Here is an 18,305-nt window from a genome sequence, read left to right as displayed (position 1 = left end):
TGCCCTCCAGCGGACCCACCAACGTCTCCGCCTTCGCCACCACTTCCAGCAGGATCCTGGTTCGATGGGGGGAGGTCCCCGAGGCGGATCGCAACGGACTGATCCTGGGATACAAGGTCAGAGGTCGTGTGAGGGAGTTTGTTTGGACGAACCTTGAATTCCAATAAGATCCGACACAGCATTAGATCTAAAAAAAAAAAAAACAACAACAATAAACAGAATAAACTGGAAATTTTCCTACATAATTAATCAACATCCTTTAACTGATTTAAGTAACTAATATTAAGTATAATTACTTAAGGGGAATGCACCAGTTTTGAGATTTAGTTTGGATATTTTTGAATAATTATTGTATATTTCAGGCTAGTTAGTGAGATAAACAGTTATAATATAAATCATTTGGACGTTAATTAGACAGTAAACAATAAAACTTTAAGTATTTGCACAAATAATATCAGAATTTTAAAAAGAAATGTCATATAAAGACATCATTCCAGTTAAGAAAAACTACTTGGCTGCCACTTTACATTTAATATCCTTGTGTTGTATCTGGGTCAGGGTGACCCGGAGTCCAAAATAAACAAATGTGTTTGTGGTATCCCATGTGTTGTCTCTTGGTCAAGGTGAACGACCTCCCTGGCTTCCGTAAATACATCCACAGTGATGGAGGTTGTTCACCTTGCTCGCCAAAACTAACACAAGGGATACCGCAAACACATTGGTTTTCGGGCGTCCGGAAAAAACAACAACTTTCATTTACTTGCTTTTCCTTAGGTTGTTTATAAAGAGAAGGATTCGGACACCGCTCCCGACTTCTGGACCGTGGAAGGCAACACCAGTCACAGCGTCCAGCTGAGCGACCTCGGCAAGTACGTCCTCTACGAGATCCGAGTCTTGGCTTTCACGCGTATCGGAGACGGACGAGGAAGCCGGACGGCCATTTTGGAAAGGACTCTGGATGACGGTAGGGTTGACGAAGTCGTTGTTTTAGTTTAATAGTTTTAAAATATATAAAAATGTTTATACAGCTAAATAACGTATATTCAATATATAACATGAAGTTTTGATTTTGATGGTTTATATCTCGATAAACCGTTATATATATATATATATATATATAATTAAAATGCAACTATTCACAGCATTTGTTAATTTTTGTGTTGCAATTGAACTTCTGGTCGCTAGATGGCAGCATTCATTACATCCTCCGCAGCTTAAGGAACAATGAAATCCCAGTGACGACTGAGGACGAGAGGATACAGTCTACTCGAGCAGCTTTTAAAGCTGATGTTTGGACATATTTTGGTTTCAAAACAAATCAAAGCAGTTACGACTTCGTCAAGAGTCATGTGGTCTGTAAATTCTGCAACACCAGAGTCAAGTACTCGACAATACTACAAATATATACTCGTTACGACAGTATCACAATATATCGTATTGTTGCCCCTGTTACGTGATACAAATCGTGAAATCGCAAGATTCTTACTAATACACACCTCTAATAAGAAGTACAGATTTTTTTTTGTACGTTGTTGAGAGATGTTGACATTTTTTCATGAATACTTACTTTTTTTTTCAGTACCGGGCCCTCCGGTTGGGATCCTGTTTCCTGAAGTCCGAACGACCTCGGTCAGGCTCATTTGGCAGCCGCCCGCTCAACCCAATGGCATCATCCTGGGTATCGTGTATTTCTTCTACACCGCATGATTCAAAGTCAAGGCCCCTGGGGGCCAAATGTAACCCTGCCAAGTCATTTTATGTGGCCCTCCGGATGATTGGCTGGAATCCAACGTAGATCAATGTTCATGTTCATGTTCAAATATACTAGTAAAACTGGAGTTTGTTTAGTGAAGTAGGAAGATCATATTTATGATAGATTGAGCCTCAAAAATAGAAAAGGATGTAGCTCAAGATCTACTTCCTGTTTGGTAAATGTACATTTCCAGACCACGACTTGGACCGCCAAAAGATTTTGGCCCCTCGTCCGATCGAGTTTGCATCCCTGGATCCACACTATTGACTCATCAACCGACTCGTGTCTCCACAGCCTACCAGATCACCTTCAGGAGAAACTCCTCGTCCAACAACGCCGCCACGGTCGAGGTCCTGAGCCCGAGCGCCCGCCAGTACACGGCGGCCGGACTGAAACCCGAGACGGTCTACGTCTTCCGCCTCACGGCTCAGACCCGGAAGGGATGGGGGGAGGCGGCCGAGGCCTTGGTGGTGACCACCGAAAAACGAGGCAAGACAAACCTCTTCTTTTCCGTTAATCTAAAAGTTTTTGCGCCCTGAAGCTGAGCGATTATTAAACTTTGCCTAATTCAAAAATGATGTGTTGCTTTAGCGTCCTGTATTTTCTCGGCTCGCTCATGTATGAAATGATTTTCGCCGCCTCCGTAAATGTATTAAAACATCCCGCGAAGCGTCTAATCATAAGTATTGATCCCATACAAAACGTACACTAATAGCGCCATGATCTTAAAATCCATTGGATTTTTAATCGACGTGATCATCCGCCGCAGCTCGACCTCAGCCGACCAGCCGCCCGGTGGTTCCTCAGGAGGAGGTCCGGGCTCGGAGGGTGCTGTTGTCATGGGAACCGGGCAGCGACGGGCTGTCGCCGGTGCGTTACTACACGGTCCAGTACCGGGAGCTCCCGGACAGCAACTGGACCGTCCACTCGGCGTCCGTCCGCCACGAGACCTACGCCGTGGACAGGTTAAATAAAGTAGATCCTCCTGACAAACAAAGCTCCGTGACTTAAACCCTGTTTTTTGCCGCAGATTAAAGCCGTACACGTCGTACCAGTTCCGCGTCAAAGCCACCAACGACATCGGAGACAGCGAGTACAGCCAGCAGAGCGAGGCCATCACGACGCTACAGGACGGTAAGAAGTCACACGGATGTAGGTCGAGAAAAACCTCTTCGGTGTGTTATTAATGTCGCCGACATACGTGTTTTTATTTTCCCAGCGCCAGACAAAGCCCCGACTATTCTCTCCGTGACGCCGCACACGACGACATCTGTGCTGGTCCGCTGGCAGGTAGGAGGCGCGAGCAACTGGGATTCATAAATGAATCAAGGTCTTGTTTATTCATAGGTTGTTGAGATTTACCTGCAAGACTTACCAGATGAATACGCTTTAGAAAGTGTTCGTCGGAAAGAAAGAGGTCAGAGCTGTAAGTCGACGACGTCTAATGTCGTCACAAAAAAAACATTTTATTCAGTTTATTCACATCTTTTATAGAATAACATCTTGAAAGAAGCTTCACTTTAAAGTCTTAATACTTCATTGTAAGTAAGTAAGTAATATTTATTTGTATAGCGCTTTTCGAGACCAGGGTCACAAAGCGCTTAAACAATCAAAACAATACCCAAAAAAGTACATACTTTAAAGATCAAGATAATACTGAGAACAACAGGAGTTCCAGAAAATCAAGGAAAAGCCTGAACAAATAGAAACGTCTTAAGATGTTTGTAAGCCGTACATTATTATAAACAGTCTTTCTACTAAAAAGCCTCATAAATTATGCCTTTTGAATATAAACCAATGTACACTTTTTTATTTTCTTGTATTTGTGTTTTTATTTGTGTATTTTGTTGTTGTTTTTTTCCATTATAACATATTTTTAGACGGATTCTTTCCCTCAGCTATCTGACGTTGTAGTGATGGGTTGATGAAGCTTCATGAAACAGTGTCATGTTGTTTAGAGGTCAGTAGGTGGCGCCATCAGTTTAAAAAGGATCTGATGTTTCATTGAAACAGTTGTGGAAACAAAGGAAAACAGTGCAGAGACCGCCATCTAGTGGACTCTTAAAATAATGACACTGCTTCATGAAGCTTCATCAGACCATCACTAGCATTGATTGATTGATTGGTTGATTGATTTATATACTTAATAATTCTAAGAAAAAAGTAATACTAATACTTGGAAAAAAGTAATACAATTATAATAAAACAATAATTTAAATAAAAACTAAAATCAAGTAAATAAATAATTATAAAATATAATATAATGATAATTAAATGAAGCATAAAATTAACTCAATAATAAATAAAGTAATTATAAATATATCAACAACACTAAACAGTAGTACAAGAGCACACACTACTGAAGTACTATCTGAAAAAGAGGTTAATGAAGATTTAAAATATATTATTAATATTAATTGAAGGATTAGAAGTAGTAGAGGACGTATTATGTATTATTATGAGCGTTTGTGTTTTTATATTCCTCTCTTACTTGACATATTTTGCTCCATTCCAAGTGAATAGAATGATAATGTTTTTTTTTTTTAAATCCTTGAAATTATTGTGGTATTGATTATTCTTTATGAATATTGAACAAATAATTGGCTGAAAAATATGTATTTCCTGTGTGTTGCTTAATAAATACACATATATTAATTGTGTTTATTTTACTGTACTTTGAGTTGTGATGTTCTAATGAAGCTTCATGAAACAGTGTCATTATTGTCAGAGTCCACTAGATGGCGGCACTATTTTCCTTTGTTTTGAACAACTGTTCCAATGAAACATCAAATCATTTTTAAACCGACGGCGCCACCTACTGACCTCTAAACAACATGACACTGTTTCACTAAAGCTTCATGAATACATCCCTTATTTTACACAGTGATTCTTTTCTTCATCATAATATTTTCCAATAATATATTCAGTATCAAAACAAACCAGAGATGAGAAAAAAATCTATTTTTCTAGCCTCCGTCTGAAGAACACATCAACGGCGTCCTGCTGGGATTCAGGGTCAGATACCGGGAGCTGAACTACGACCGCGTTCGCACTTTCAGCGCCCACACGGTGAACAGTCCGTCCAACACCTGGGCCGACCTCACAGGTGAGCCGAGCCTTGGACCGCCGCCATCCGTCTGTTTACAACCCACGGATCTGACGCTCTCTCTCTCTCTCCTGAAGCTCCGTACAGCATCAGGAACTTGAGCCAATCCTCGCTCACCCAGCATGAACTGGACAGTAAGTTTTTGAAAATCCTCCTTTTTTCTTTTTTTTTCATAATATTTCCGCCTAATCTTTTTTTCTGCTCATTTGCAACTTTTTGTTTAGAAGTAAAAATGAAAAGATTCCAGGATCTTCCCACACGTTGGTATCCTCTAAGGAGGCTCGTCCATATGTACATATCTTTAATCCTCCCCGAGCTGCCCTGTCGTTATTTCTCTCTGTCTCTTTTTTAATCACGGACAAATCTACCCAAGAAGAAAAAAAAAAAACATCCTTTCATCTGCCTATAATTCCAGCCGACTGCCATTTTTTTGTTCAGTATGTGATATTGCCTTGCCACCGGGCATCACCATGACAGTGTCTCTCTTGAGTTAAATCCTTGTTTTTTTTCCAGTTTCTTTTTTTTTTTTTTTAGGACGGCCTTTTATCTTTAATCTTGTGATATAATGATGTTGTTTATTTCCCTCTCCCGTGCAGACCTGAGCAAACACAAGCGCTACGAGATCCGGCTCAGTGTGTACAATGCGGTGGGAGAGGGTCCCAGTAGTGCTCCGCAGGAAGTCTTTGTGGGAGAAGCAGGTGGGTTCCAATGATCCGGCTTTTTTTAATTGGGGTTTCTAGGAAATTTTGCTACGTGGATTATCCCCCCCCGACCTCCCACTCTTATTGGATAGTGATCTATAAAACCGGAGGGTCGATCGACCTTCATCTGGTCGACCTTTACATTTCAAAGTGCCAGTGTCAGGGGCCACATTTAATAGAAGCTGTTGTTAGGGGCCGTCAAGCGCAAAAAAAAAGGAGGGAAAAGTATAAAATCAAGTAATAAAATGAATCTAAATATGCTTAGATTATTATTGAATTTTATATTACTTTTGGAAAAATGTAATCTCAAATAAAAACGTTTTTTTCCCCATAAAATGTATTTATTTATTTTTATGTCCTGCTCAATTATAGTTATACACTCTTGCACTTATACAATAACGGGTAGAAAAACATTAAACATGTGTATCTATAAGGAATTAAGAGGACACAACACACACAAAAAGAAGATATGATCATGCAAAAATATAAATGAGAAGATAAGTAAACAATAGGAAATAAATATAAAAAAAACGAAATACATCTGGTATTCCTTCAAATAGTTATTATATTTACATTAACTCCTTTCTCAGGGGCAATAAATACTAAAAAAAAATGGCAAAATCCCTAAAACAAAAATCATCTTTTGACTAGTAATAAATAATAGAAATAGATACAAAATAAAAATGAACCTGTGACCTCATGAAGGCCACATAAATACAGTCAAAAGGCCACATGTGGCCCATGGGCCATACTTTTCCGAGGTCTGAGCTAGTACAGTAAGGATCTCAAACATGCGGCCCGCCACTAGGGGTCACTATTTAGCATAGTTACGGCCACATTTGTCGTTATGACCAGTATTTACAGCCAAATAAAATAACTCATTGATGTGAGAACAAACAGGTACAGTTTTTTAATAGAACCTTTTTTATCTCTACTGAACATTTATTTATCGAGTTACCTTCTGAAAACCCTTGCAATCAACGAAATCCGCGAAATTGCAACAGTTTAATTTTCCACAAATACAAGTTGAGGACTCATCATCCCTCCTGGAACTCTTTATAAACCTTTCCTAAACGTTTTTTTTATTATTTGTAATATAAAATCTGTAGTATAAAATATATTACAGCTCCTCTGATCGTGCTGCCTCCCCACCCTCGTCTATTAAGTCGTTTTCTTCTGTACCAAACATTTAGTGGAGGCTTAAAAAAATAAAATAAATCTAAATCATTGAATGAAAAGAAAAAAGTCTAGACTATCTTTAATAGCAAAAGTATTCAGGAATCAATATTAAAAATTGGTACCAAAATTTTTGTAAACAGTGTACGAAGAAACTTTGACCAATAATATCGTAGAATAAAGACATATATAATCGCAGACATAAATATTTGTTTTCTATATTTAGTACTGTATGTAAAAGAAAAATATCTGCGAAACAGAAACAGCACAGAACGGAACCGCGATATGGCGAGAAAACGGTGCATGTGTTTCTGGTGTTTCAGTAGAGTAGCATTGTCGTGAAAACTGAAGTGTCTCCAGCCCTCGTGCAACCGTCTGCAGTTTGTTTTTTAAAAAATTTGAGAATATGAGAATGTTGTCAGTTTTCGCTTATTGGAAACTTAAAAAAAAAAGTACTTTCAGTATCTAGTTAGCCATGATAGATATAAAATATATATAATATCCCTCCAAGTACTTTTCCATGATTTCTTAGTTTTTTCCAGTTTCTTTGTTGTCTTTTGTTCCATGGGTTCATGTGTGAAGTCGATAGTTGTATTCCTTTAATTGTATCTTTTATATTGGACAAATTTTCCTCATGGTATTTTTAAAAACAATTTTTAAACATGGAACCTTTAAATGTGTCATGACTGGTCAAAATTCAAACATCATCATTGCAAGAACCCAGAGATGATTCAATTTCGAACCCGTGACATTCAAGCTTTCCCGTGAGGTGGTCATAATGTTCCGATTCTCACGTCTTCCTTCAGTACCAACCGCTCCGCCTCAAAACGTGGCGATCCAGTCGTCCACCGCCACACAGCTGGACGTCACGTGGGACCCTCCACCCCTGGACGCTCAGAACGGAGACATCCAAGGCTATAAGGTTTTTTTTCCTCGTCAAACGTTCCCCAAGATTCCTGCGATCCTGAACCGTCCTTCTGTTCGCAGATCTATTTCTGGGAATTCCAACTGCAGAACGAGACCGAGCGTCTGCGGACCCTCTTCCTGCCGGAGCTGGGGGTGAAGCTGAAGAACCTGACGGGTTACACCACCTACATGATCAGCGTGGCGGCCTTCAACGCCGCCGGAGACGGACCGCGATCCCTCCCCACCAGAGGGCGCACTCAGCAAGCAGGTAATGGGAGCAAATAGTGTTTTTTCTAATTATGTTTTTATGTACTTATGATGGATATCGTAGAGATCCCCACAGATAGTGGTGCATTAGGGCTCATCAATTATTTTGTAGTAATCTCATATTTAGTTAATGGTTTTCATATTTTATTCAAATATTAACACCGTTTCTGACGTGTTTCTATTTCTAAATCTCATATATTTCGGGTTTTCTTTTTAATTGAGTTGTGTACGATTGTTTTCTTTTGTGTTTTCGTTATTATTGTGTTAACTTTAAATACAAATTATTTGTTAGGAACTATTTTTTCTTTGACCTTTTTCGCTTCATGCAAACTTAAAATATACACTTTTTTTTCCAAACAATTTCTCATGTCAAAGCTTCTATACAAGATGGACGTCACAGTTGAGCACCGTGGGTTATTATATTTGGATGTTTTTGAGTTAGCGCCGGTCGCTACATTAGCATGGACATACGTTTTTGTCTTTGCCTCTTAAAAAGTAAGTAAGTAATATTTGTAGAGCGCTTTTCTAGACCAGGGTCATAAAGCGCTTAAAAAATCAAGACAATACTCAATAAAATACATGCTTAAAAGGATCGGAGAAATGTGAGTTCTTCTACTAGAGCGGCTCAGAATTCTCGCTGCAGATTTCTATATCAACTGCACAATTACTATGAAAAATAACTCGAACCCTAAGTCGCCATGAGTGAGTAGAAAATGAGTGAATATTGGTCGAACTATCACCGTTAAAGGTCGCCAATTAAAGAGATGGAAAAACAAAAATAAAGCCACGTCTTCCAAATTGTAAAAAACTAGTTGAATTTTTACTATAATATCAACTTTCCAATCATGATCTTAACCTAATATTGTGCAGGTCTATCAAGCTGTTGCGAGACACGTCGTGATCCTGAACAAAAAAAAAAAAAAAAGAGCAAGATGGAAGATAAAGCGTCAACAAGGTCATCAGCAGCCGAGGCTCATTAATCTAAAGCTGCCCCCCCCCCAACACCCCCAACACCTCCTTGTCAGCTCTATCTTGAGACTCAAATTATCTTAAAAAAATGTAATATCCTGATGAAGAAAAGTGTCAGAACATTAAGATTTACTTCCGTCGTTTACTTAGCAAGCGACGCTTTATGGGCACGATACAAGAACAAGTTATTTTCGTGATAATTTAGGGTCTTGCCGTCACTTTTTACCTCTTTAATTACAAAGTTTGTAGACTTGAGAAAAAAACAGGCTTTTTAAAATACACAAACGATGGAATCACACCTGATATTTTGGTAAATACGAGAACATAAATGTCAGAAGTAACATGTTTATTCAGTGGCATTTAAAGACCAAGAGACTGTTTCGATATCATTTAACAACCAGCTCGAGCGCGTCTCTTTTTCCAGTCGTTTGAAACAGTCGCCCGCAAAAAAATGGAACCTGAGTGCTTTCCTACTATTACAGCTTTTTATTTATTTATTTTTTTTTTTCAAAATCACAAATCATGCCTGATAACGCAACTCAAATTGATTCTGAATAAACATTCGCAGCAAACTCAGGGAGACACTCGAGACTATGAATAAATCAGCCGGTGAAGCACAAATAAAATAACTGAGGGGAAATTGCCTTTCATGTATTTGATTATTTAATAAAAATGTAAAAAAGGGAGAGAATCGAATAATCGCGTAGAAGAAGTGAAGGGTTTTGGAATGAAAGCAGATTTATTCATTGATATGGGGCGTGTGTGACAACACGGAGGAAGCAGCGGTCGCTTTAAAGTCGAATTGTTATGAAGTCCTAAGAGGCGAATATTGTCTTTGGTGTGATACAAAAAACATTTGTACACACAATTTTGATCTGAGGAGACCGACAATGAATTCACTTTATGTCAGAGTTGATGGTTACATCAACAAATAAAACGAAAAATCATTTAATCCGTTTTTTTTATTGTGTTGGATAGTAGTTTAATTATTATATTGACTGTATATACGTCCTCCGGAGCTAAATGAACATTTGAATCTCACAAGATCACAGTGATGACTGAGGACAAGAGGATACAGGGGACTCCATCAGCTTTTAAAGCTGATATTTAGACATATTTTGGTTATTTTTGACATATGAAAACAGTTACGACTTTTTCAAGAGTCCTGAGGCCTGTAAATTCTGCAACACCAGAGTCAAGTACTCGACAATACTACAAATATATACTTGTTACTACAGTATCGAAATATATCGTCGTGATACCTTTCGTATCTCCAGATTATTTCTAATACACAGCGCTAGTGGTTAGTGCTGCGGATAAAGTTGCAAATTGGGTTTAAGATTATAAATAACTATATTTAAAATATATTACCAGTGATTTGCTGAAAAACACCAAATAATTAGATAAAAACTAACCCAATCATGGTTAATTTACATGTCAAGCATGAGGAAAATTTCAACAATTTCACTTGTTTTTTTCATTTCGTTTCCCCCCAAACGTGTCCCACTTGTTATTGCGCTGCACCGCCTATAGGGGGCGCGCTCTGACACAGTATTTACCCTCAGATGGCCAAAAGCGGCGTATTATTCAAGTTAGTAGTCCAAAATCTTTATTGTTTTGGACAATTTTTTTTTTTTGGTGAATATTTCTTTCCGCTGAAGATAATTACAATGAATATTGAGATCATCAGAAATAAAAGTTGTTTTATATATTTTTTAAATGTTCATAAATAGTATGCTTGTTTGTGCTTTAAAAACAAATAACTCCTGTTAACACAAGAATACGTTTTTATTTTTTTATTAGAGATTGGGGATCAAAATTGAATACATTTTAATTCAATTCAAAACAAAAAGTTTTGATGTCACACTAAACCCTACTCGTGTTCTCTTATAGAATACATAGTACATTTAAGTGTATTTTAATATTTGTGTTTAGGATTGTTACAACAAAGTATATTTAAGTCTAGTGTATTTTTATATTGGTGTGTAGGATTACTACAACAAGATACATTTAAGTGTATTTTAACATTTATGTGTAGGATTACTACAACAAAGTAGATTTAAGTGTATTTTAATGTTTGTGTGTAGGATTAAAACAACAAAATACATTTAATTGTATTTTAACATTTATGTGTAGGATTACTACAACAAAATACATTTAATTGTATTTTAATATTTGTGTAGGATTACTAAAACAAAATACATTAAGTGGATTTTAATATTTGTGTGTAGGATTATAACAACAAAATACATTTAATTGTATTTTTACATTTATGCGTACGATTACTACAACAAAATACATTTAAGTGTATTTTAACATTTATGTGTAGGATTACTACAACAAAGTACATTTAAGTGTATTTTGATATTTATGTGTAGGATTACGACAGCAAAATACATTTAAGTGTATTTTAATATTTGTGTTTAGGATTACAACAACAAAATACATTTAAGTGTACTTTAACATTTATGTGTAGGATGACTACAACAAAGTACATTTAAGTGTATTTTAATATTTGTGTGTATGATTACAACAACAAAATACATTTAAGTGTATTTTAACATTTATGTGTAGGATTACTACAACAAAGTACATTTAAGTGTATTTTAATATTTGTGTGTATGATTACAACAACAAAATACATTTAAGTGTATTTTAACATTAATGTGTAGGATTACTACAACAAAGTACATTTAAGTGTATAATTAAATGAATGTGCAGGATTACTACAACAAAGTACATTTAAGTGTATTTTAACATTTAAGCGTAGGATTACTACAACAAAGTACCCTTTATTGTATAATTAAATTAATGTGTAGGATTACTACAACAAAGCACATTTAAGTGTATGTATAAATGAATGTGTAGGATTAATACAACATGGTACATTTAAGTGTCTTCAATTGTTTATGTGTAGGATTAGAACAAAAAAGTACATTTAAGTATATTTTATTGTTTACATGTATGATTACTACAACATGGTACATTTAAGTGTATTTTATTGTTTATGTGCAGGATAAGAACAACATTAAAGTGTATTTTTGTGTAAAATAGAGCCAGGGCAGTGGATTTATCCATCAGTACTGGTTGTGAGTCTAACAAGAGCACGAGAGCGTCGGGACACATATCGATGAGTGTTTTGGCTTCACCACACAAAGACGTCTGTGTTTTCTCACCAGAGAGACTCCCTCGTCCTATACAGTGTAAACCTCTCCCGTTTGTTTCCTCCCCCGTGTGAAGCTGCGACACTGGCCACTGCGAGCAGAACTTTTTACGAAACACAGGCAACAATTCAAGTCTCTCTCTGCACCGCGGGGCAGCGCGGGACCTCGGCCAACATAAGCTTTTTGGGAATTTTCTGCACAACTGTGGCTAAGTCCCGACTCATGCCTTGGATCTGTTTTGGGTCAGGAGGCGGAATTCTCACAGCTCTTGTTCAAGGTCAAGGGAGTGACTTTATTTTACAGGCCTGTCGACTTTCGGCTTGATTCACACGAGCTCGGACGTGTGTTGACGTTTATTCGGTTCCAACATGTCGGCTCGGATTAGGAAGTTTTCATGAAAACGCCGTATCAGCATGAATCAAACATCCAGTTTTTCACTCGCTGATGATATTCATCTTGAAACGAAAAATGTATTGTTTTAAGAACGCGAGTTGAAATCTTAGACTCGGGAATGTTACTAAAAAGGCTGCTAGAAGTGGCTTTCAGTGAACGTTGTAAGGGTTTCAAGGACACACAGAAGATAGTTTGAAGGTTATTTAACTTCAGAAAATTAAAAAGAAGACTATTTGAAAAATGAAGGGCACTGAAAATTCCAGGTGAAAAGAAAAAAAGGAATTTATTAACGAAGAACAAAAAGCAGAAGAAGAAGAACCACGACAACAAAAAGCGATTGGAATGTTCCAGGGAGGTAAAAGATTGAAATCGGAGAATGACAAAAAGTAATGTAGATAATAAACGAGGACATGATGCAAGCACACGGGAACCCTATCAAAATAAAACAGGAAGTGACATGAAGGTGAATAAAACAATATATTTCATCAGATTTGACAAAACGTGAAAAGTTAAATCAGAGTTAAGAGTTGCTTGTAATGCGACTTTATGAAGATTATTGTCTTTTTTGTTGTTGTTGTTGATTTCTTCCCTAAAGAATATCCCTCGTACAAATGATACATTTAGTGTTATTAAGTCCCAGTCCCAGGAGTGGAAGATGAACTACAAAACACAGTTATGGATACCGAAAATACAATTTATACACAAAATCCCCTTAAATATACAACAAGCAATACTTAAGGTTTCCTGACAATGTCTGAAAGACAACAGGAAAGAGTCAATAAACAAAATAATACTCAATTAAAAGCAGTGACAGTAAAAAAAAGGAACTGGCAAAAGGTGTCCGGTAAAATCAGTAGGTCCAAAGAAAGCACAAATCAAAACATCCAATGTAGGACCGAGTAATGTGTCAAGGATTACCAGGTTGAACAGTAAGACAAGCTAACGCCGGTCTATTGAAAGTCCAGCGTAAATTAAGGGCTGATTCATTTCAGATTGCTGGCAGCCACCCACATGTAGATTGTCATATGATGATTTAAAATTGGTGGAAAATCAAGATATTAACCGTCTGATGATTGATCTGCATTCATGAAAAAGTAAAAAGCTCTATTTTTCTCCTCGAAGCTCCGACGGCCCCCGGCTTCATCCACTTCAGCGAGCTGACCACCACTTCAGTCAACCTGTCGTGGGGCGAGCCCAAGCAAGCCAACGGCATCATCGAGGGCTACCGCCTGGTTTACGAGCCCTGCACTCCAGTCGATGGTGAGAAAAACTCCGCCAGAAGCCTATTAACTCCGCCATGTCCCGACATTCCTCACCTGGTTTGCTCAGACTGGGATTTACAACCTTTAGCTTCCTTACCATATTGCTCTCCGCTCCCGCTGCTCCGACTTTGGATATAATCCCTTCCAGATGTGAACGGCTCCTGCATTTCTTATATTCACCGTGACTCTTGCTCTGATAAATGAAGTTTGGAAATCCTGCTAAGTCTTCGCACAGCTCCGTCTTTTCTCTGAGAAACTAATAGTGGGCTAAGTGTGATTGCCTGGATCACATTGTTAGGTAAATGGGAGCAGAGGTGACGTTCCCAGCTGAGGCTGCCGGAATCCCTCCGCAGCCTATTAACGGACTCAGAACAAACCCCGAAAAAGGAGCAGCGAAAGACGGAGAAAAATCAATTGGCATATAATAAAGAAAGCCCCGGGTGTTTTTTCTGAGTCTGGATTTGGACGAGCAAGTCTTGTTATCTCCCGAGTTACTGTGTTACAGCTTTGCCGTGTGTCGCTTGTAGGAGCAGCATCTCTAGTCTTAGTGTTTTCTTCACAGACTCCTCTCCTCGCACTCCAGGTGTCAGTAAGATAGTGACAGTAGATGTGAAGGGCAGCGCCCCCTTGTGGATGAAGATAAAAGACCTGGCCGACGGCGTCACCTACAACTTCCGCATACGGGCCAGAACCCTGACGTACGGGCCCGAGGTGGAGGCGAACATCACGACCGGTCCTGGAGAAGGTTGGTCATTCCCATGGATTTTTAATGTATATGATGAATCCAACATAATTGAGGAAGTGACTGGAGGGAGGATGCGGAGCAAGCTGGGCTCCATGAGGAGGAACTTGTCTCACCCTCTCCAGCACACACTGAGGGCATTGAGGAGCTCCATCAGTGATAGGATGCTCCATCCCCGGTGTGTGAGGGAGAGGTACCGCAGGTCTTTCCTCCCTGCTGCCATCAGACTCCACAACAAGAACACACCAAGATAACTATTTAACTGCACCTCTTGTTATTTATGTAAATATGATTGTGTATATATTATATAGCGCAGATTTATCTTTTATTCTATTTAGATTTTCTTTCTCGTTTTTATTTCTGGGTGTTTTTATTTCTCTTGCTGTTGTTAAACCGAATTTCCCCTCGCGGGACTAATAAAGGTTTTCTGATTCTGATTCTGATTCTGTAAAGTATAGAAGTAAATACATTTAGGAAGGGAGGAAAATACAACAGGAAAACAGGAAATAAATGGGAAAAGTAAGGAATAGGAGGAAGAAAAGAGAAGTTAAACGAAGAAGAAAGGAACAGGAAAAAGGGAAGACAAAAAAGGAAGGAGGTAAAGAAGACTACTGATGACAGAAAAGACGTTGACCGGATAAAGAAAAGAAAGAAAAGTCAGAGATGAAAAAAATGTAGAATAGAAATTAAGAAATAAAGGGAGGTAAGAACAAAGAATGGGTGGAGGAAGATAAACTAAGGAAGGAAGGACAGTAAAGAAGAAACTTATAGATATGCCAAGATAAAGATAATAGTAAGAGGGGACAAAAAAGGAAGAGACTGAGATAAGGAAGAAAAGAAGAGAAATGGAAATCGAGCAGAGTAAGTAAAAAAGAAAGTAAAAAGGGAGAAATGATGATGAAGTAATGACAGGAAAGAAGATCAAACGATGAAGAAAAAAAGACAAATGGAGAAGGAAGAGACAGAGATGAAGAGAAATTGACAAGTGAAGAGACGAAGGAAAAGTTCCATGGAAAGAGGGAAGAGAATTTAAAAGAAGAAAGAAAGAAGGAAGGAACAGACATTAGGAAATAAAGGGAAGAACAAAACAAACGATATCAAAAGGCAAGATAAACTCAAAAGAAAGAAAGGAAGACTAATAAAGATGACCAGGAAAAGGATGACAAGAAAGAGAAAGAGGAAACAAAGGAAGGAAGAAACTGATATGAAAAGAAAGAAGAGAAAATAAAGTTAAGACGACAAGAAACAAACTAACAATGGCAAAAGTGAATGAGGGAAGGAAGAAAAAAGGAGAATGATTAGGGATGATAGAAAACAAGGATGAGCAATAAAAGGAAGGGACAGGTATGGAGAAAGGAAAGAAGAAAAATTCAAAAATAAAGGGGGATACATGAAAAAATAGAGATAAGGAAAGAAATTTAAGATAGAAAGAGGAAAAGGGAAGGAATAAAAGATACAAATGGAGATGAACAGAGAAGGAAAGAAGGAAGGAAGGAGACAGTATAGATAACATTAATGAGAAAGAGGAGGGTAATGTAGGTAAATATTATCAACTCTTTCCCTCCATCCTCAGGAGCCCCGGGCCCTCCTGGAGAACCCTTCATATCTCGTTACGGCGGCGCTCTGACGCTGCACTGGACCAGCGGCGACCAGGGCCGCAGTCCGATCACCAGATACGTCATAGAGGCGAGACCGTCAGGTGAGGCCGACTCCCTTCCACCCCTTCAATCTTTAAAAAATATCTCACCAAACGTATGTCGCCACGTAGACGAAGGCCTGTGGGACATCCTCATCAAAGACATCCCCAAGGAAGTGACCTCGTACACGCTCAACCTGGACATGCTCCGGGAAGGGGTCACCTACGACTTCCGGGTCATCGCGGTCAACGATTATGGCTACGGGTCCCCCAGCGCCCCCTCGCCCTCCATCTCAGGTTTTTACCTCCAGACGATGTCGATTCACTTCCTGTTTGCTCGGCAGGCGGGGGGTCGCTCACCTGTCGTCTTCTCTCCGTTATTCTCCAGCCCAGAAAGTCTCGCCCTTCTACGAAGAGTGGTGGTTCCTGGTCGTGATCGCCCTCGTGGGTCTCATCTTCATCCTGCTCCTCGTTTTTATCCTCATCATCCGAGGTCAGAGTAAAAAATACACCAAAAAAGCAGACTCAGGTAGGAAGCAATTCCACTCCCTACTCACTGCTTCTGCCTTCCCTCCTCAAGGGTGCCGTTTATACAACCGCTGACCTAGCGTGGTCCGCAATAAGCCCCCCCCTGTCCAAACGACGAAGCCGCAATTTTGGGCGCGCTCTTCGTTGCCTTAAGGCCACGAATGCACTTGCTGTTGTACCCAGAATTTGCATTGTAAATGAGCTCAGTTTGGAGGGTTTTCTGTGTGTAACTGAAGGATTAGTACGAGTATAAGCTCCACTACCAAGGACAACGTGACAGTGGATGAGTTTTTGTTTTTTTTCGGGGTTGGCGTTATAGAAGGAAAAACTACCAGTCCAGAAATCAACAATGCGTAAACTCCTCAAATATATATTTATGAATCCAATGAGTAAATATCAAAAGGTTAATCTCTTGGAAAAGAACGGAGGGAAAGATAAGAAAAGCCGCTTTTCAGCATCTATTTTTAGCATTACGACACCGCTAGTAAAGTAGCCTTTTAAGATGTCTACGTTGTTGTTTCTTTTTTTCTCCCCAAACTTTTTTTTAGTAGCGTCTTATGGTCAAAGGTGACATTAGCAAAGACATTTTTATTTAACTACTTTTTTTTAGCACGGAATTCTGCTGTTTTAAGTCATTTTTAAACACGTAGTCAAGCTAATGCTACATGACAATCCCGCCAAGTCCATTATATGTGGGGCCCCCCAGATGGTTTGCTCAAAATCAACCTTGATTCATTGTCAGGAATTGCTTAACAAGGAGAAAATAAGGATGCAGAAATGTACAAAAAAACATTGACAATTTAATTTAATACCTGACAAAAGATTAATGCGGAAAAAACATTGACGAGATGGCGACAAAGTCTTTTTTTTTTCAAGCAACAGTTCCAAAGAGTCTGTTTCTTATAACAAACCAACCTATAGCAAAGATTTTCTAAAGATTTTGGCCCCTTGTGTGATTGACTTTGGTACTCCTGATCTAAAGCGATGGTCCCAAACCACTGGGCCACGGAGTACATGTCCCTGAGGCATTAGATAAGTTCTGTTGTAACGATTAATAAAGTCTAAAAGGTGTTTTTTTTATTTTGAGAAAATCCATATTTTTTTTGAGAAAAGACAGGTTTTTTGTACTGGCTGGCGACGCAGCAATATGCTTGTTTTGACCAAGTGTACTTACTCAGTATGTCCCCTGGGGCTCCCACGCGAAACATTTATTTTATTGATTTCTTTGGGATGTTAAACGAAAAGTAATGCAGAAATTAAACCTGTCGGTGGTGCAGAAATAAATTGGGGACCAGGGGACGAAATTGCGACCTATGTGGCCCCTTGACTGTATTTTAGTGGCATGAGGTCAAGGATTAACAATTTCCTTTTTTTTTATTTCTATATTTTATTATTTCATGGCTATATATTTTTTTGTTTTAGGAATATAGTTCTTTCTTTTTATATTGTGAGTATTTAATTATCCCTTAAAATAATTTAAGTGATTTAAAATAATACAAATATTTTAAAAGTTTTGAATAAAACTAATAATATTAATATAAATTCTTGAAAATACGATAAAATATTCATTTTAGAACACTTAGCTTGATTTTAATACTTATTTTCATACTTCTTCTTCTTAGTTGTATTGTAGAAATTCAAGTTTTAAAAAAGGGATTTCCCTTATTCCTCAGGGGCCACATTTAATAAAGCGACGGTAGGG

At 38.3% G+C, this 18,305-nt stretch overlaps 1 protein-coding gene across 3 annotated transcripts in view; it reads left to right on the top strand.

Moving 5' to 3' along the window:
- The window catches only part of LOC148065100 (protein sidekick-2-like), a 190,917-nt gene that overhangs the window by 153,414 nt on the left and 19,198 nt on the right, over positions 1 to 18,305 (top strand). For 2 of the 3 annotated variants that reach the window (XM_087808745.1, XM_087808746.1), the window contains exons 26-42: positions 1 to 116; positions 775 to 964; positions 1,580 to 1,678; positions 2,048 to 2,242; positions 2,523 to 2,718; positions 2,784 to 2,887; positions 2,973 to 3,043; positions 4,724 to 4,859; positions 4,937 to 4,993; positions 5,456 to 5,557; positions 7,543 to 7,658; positions 7,724 to 7,910; positions 13,558 to 13,695; positions 14,260 to 14,442; positions 16,013 to 16,138; positions 16,208 to 16,372; positions 16,464 to 16,604. In XM_087808745.1, coding sequence (XP_087664871.1) covers positions 1 to 116; positions 775 to 964; positions 1,580 to 1,678; positions 2,048 to 2,242; positions 2,523 to 2,718; positions 2,784 to 2,887; positions 2,973 to 3,043; positions 4,724 to 4,859; positions 4,937 to 4,993; positions 5,456 to 5,557; positions 7,543 to 7,658; positions 7,724 to 7,910; positions 13,558 to 13,695; positions 14,260 to 14,442; positions 16,013 to 16,138; positions 16,208 to 16,372; positions 16,464 to 16,604 — 2,322 coding nt within the window. The remainder of the gene's footprint in view (positions 117 to 774; positions 965 to 1,579; positions 1,679 to 2,047; positions 2,243 to 2,522; positions 2,719 to 2,783; positions 2,888 to 2,972; positions 3,044 to 4,723; positions 4,860 to 4,936; positions 4,994 to 5,455; positions 5,558 to 7,542; positions 7,659 to 7,723; positions 7,911 to 13,557; positions 13,696 to 14,259; positions 14,443 to 16,012; positions 16,139 to 16,207; positions 16,373 to 16,463; positions 16,605 to 18,305) is intronic. The other variant, XM_087808747.1, reaches the window with a different exon arrangement.

This window comes from Callionymus lyra, chromosome 15, assembly GCF_982586985.1.
Source record: "Callionymus lyra chromosome 15, fCalLyr1.hap1.1, whole genome shotgun sequence".
Lineage (NCBI taxonomy): Eukaryota > Metazoa > Chordata > Actinopteri > Syngnathiformes > Callionymidae > Callionymus > Callionymus lyra.
Note: the sequence above shows the minus strand (reverse complement) of the source record. Positions and strands in the feature narration are given on the sequence as shown.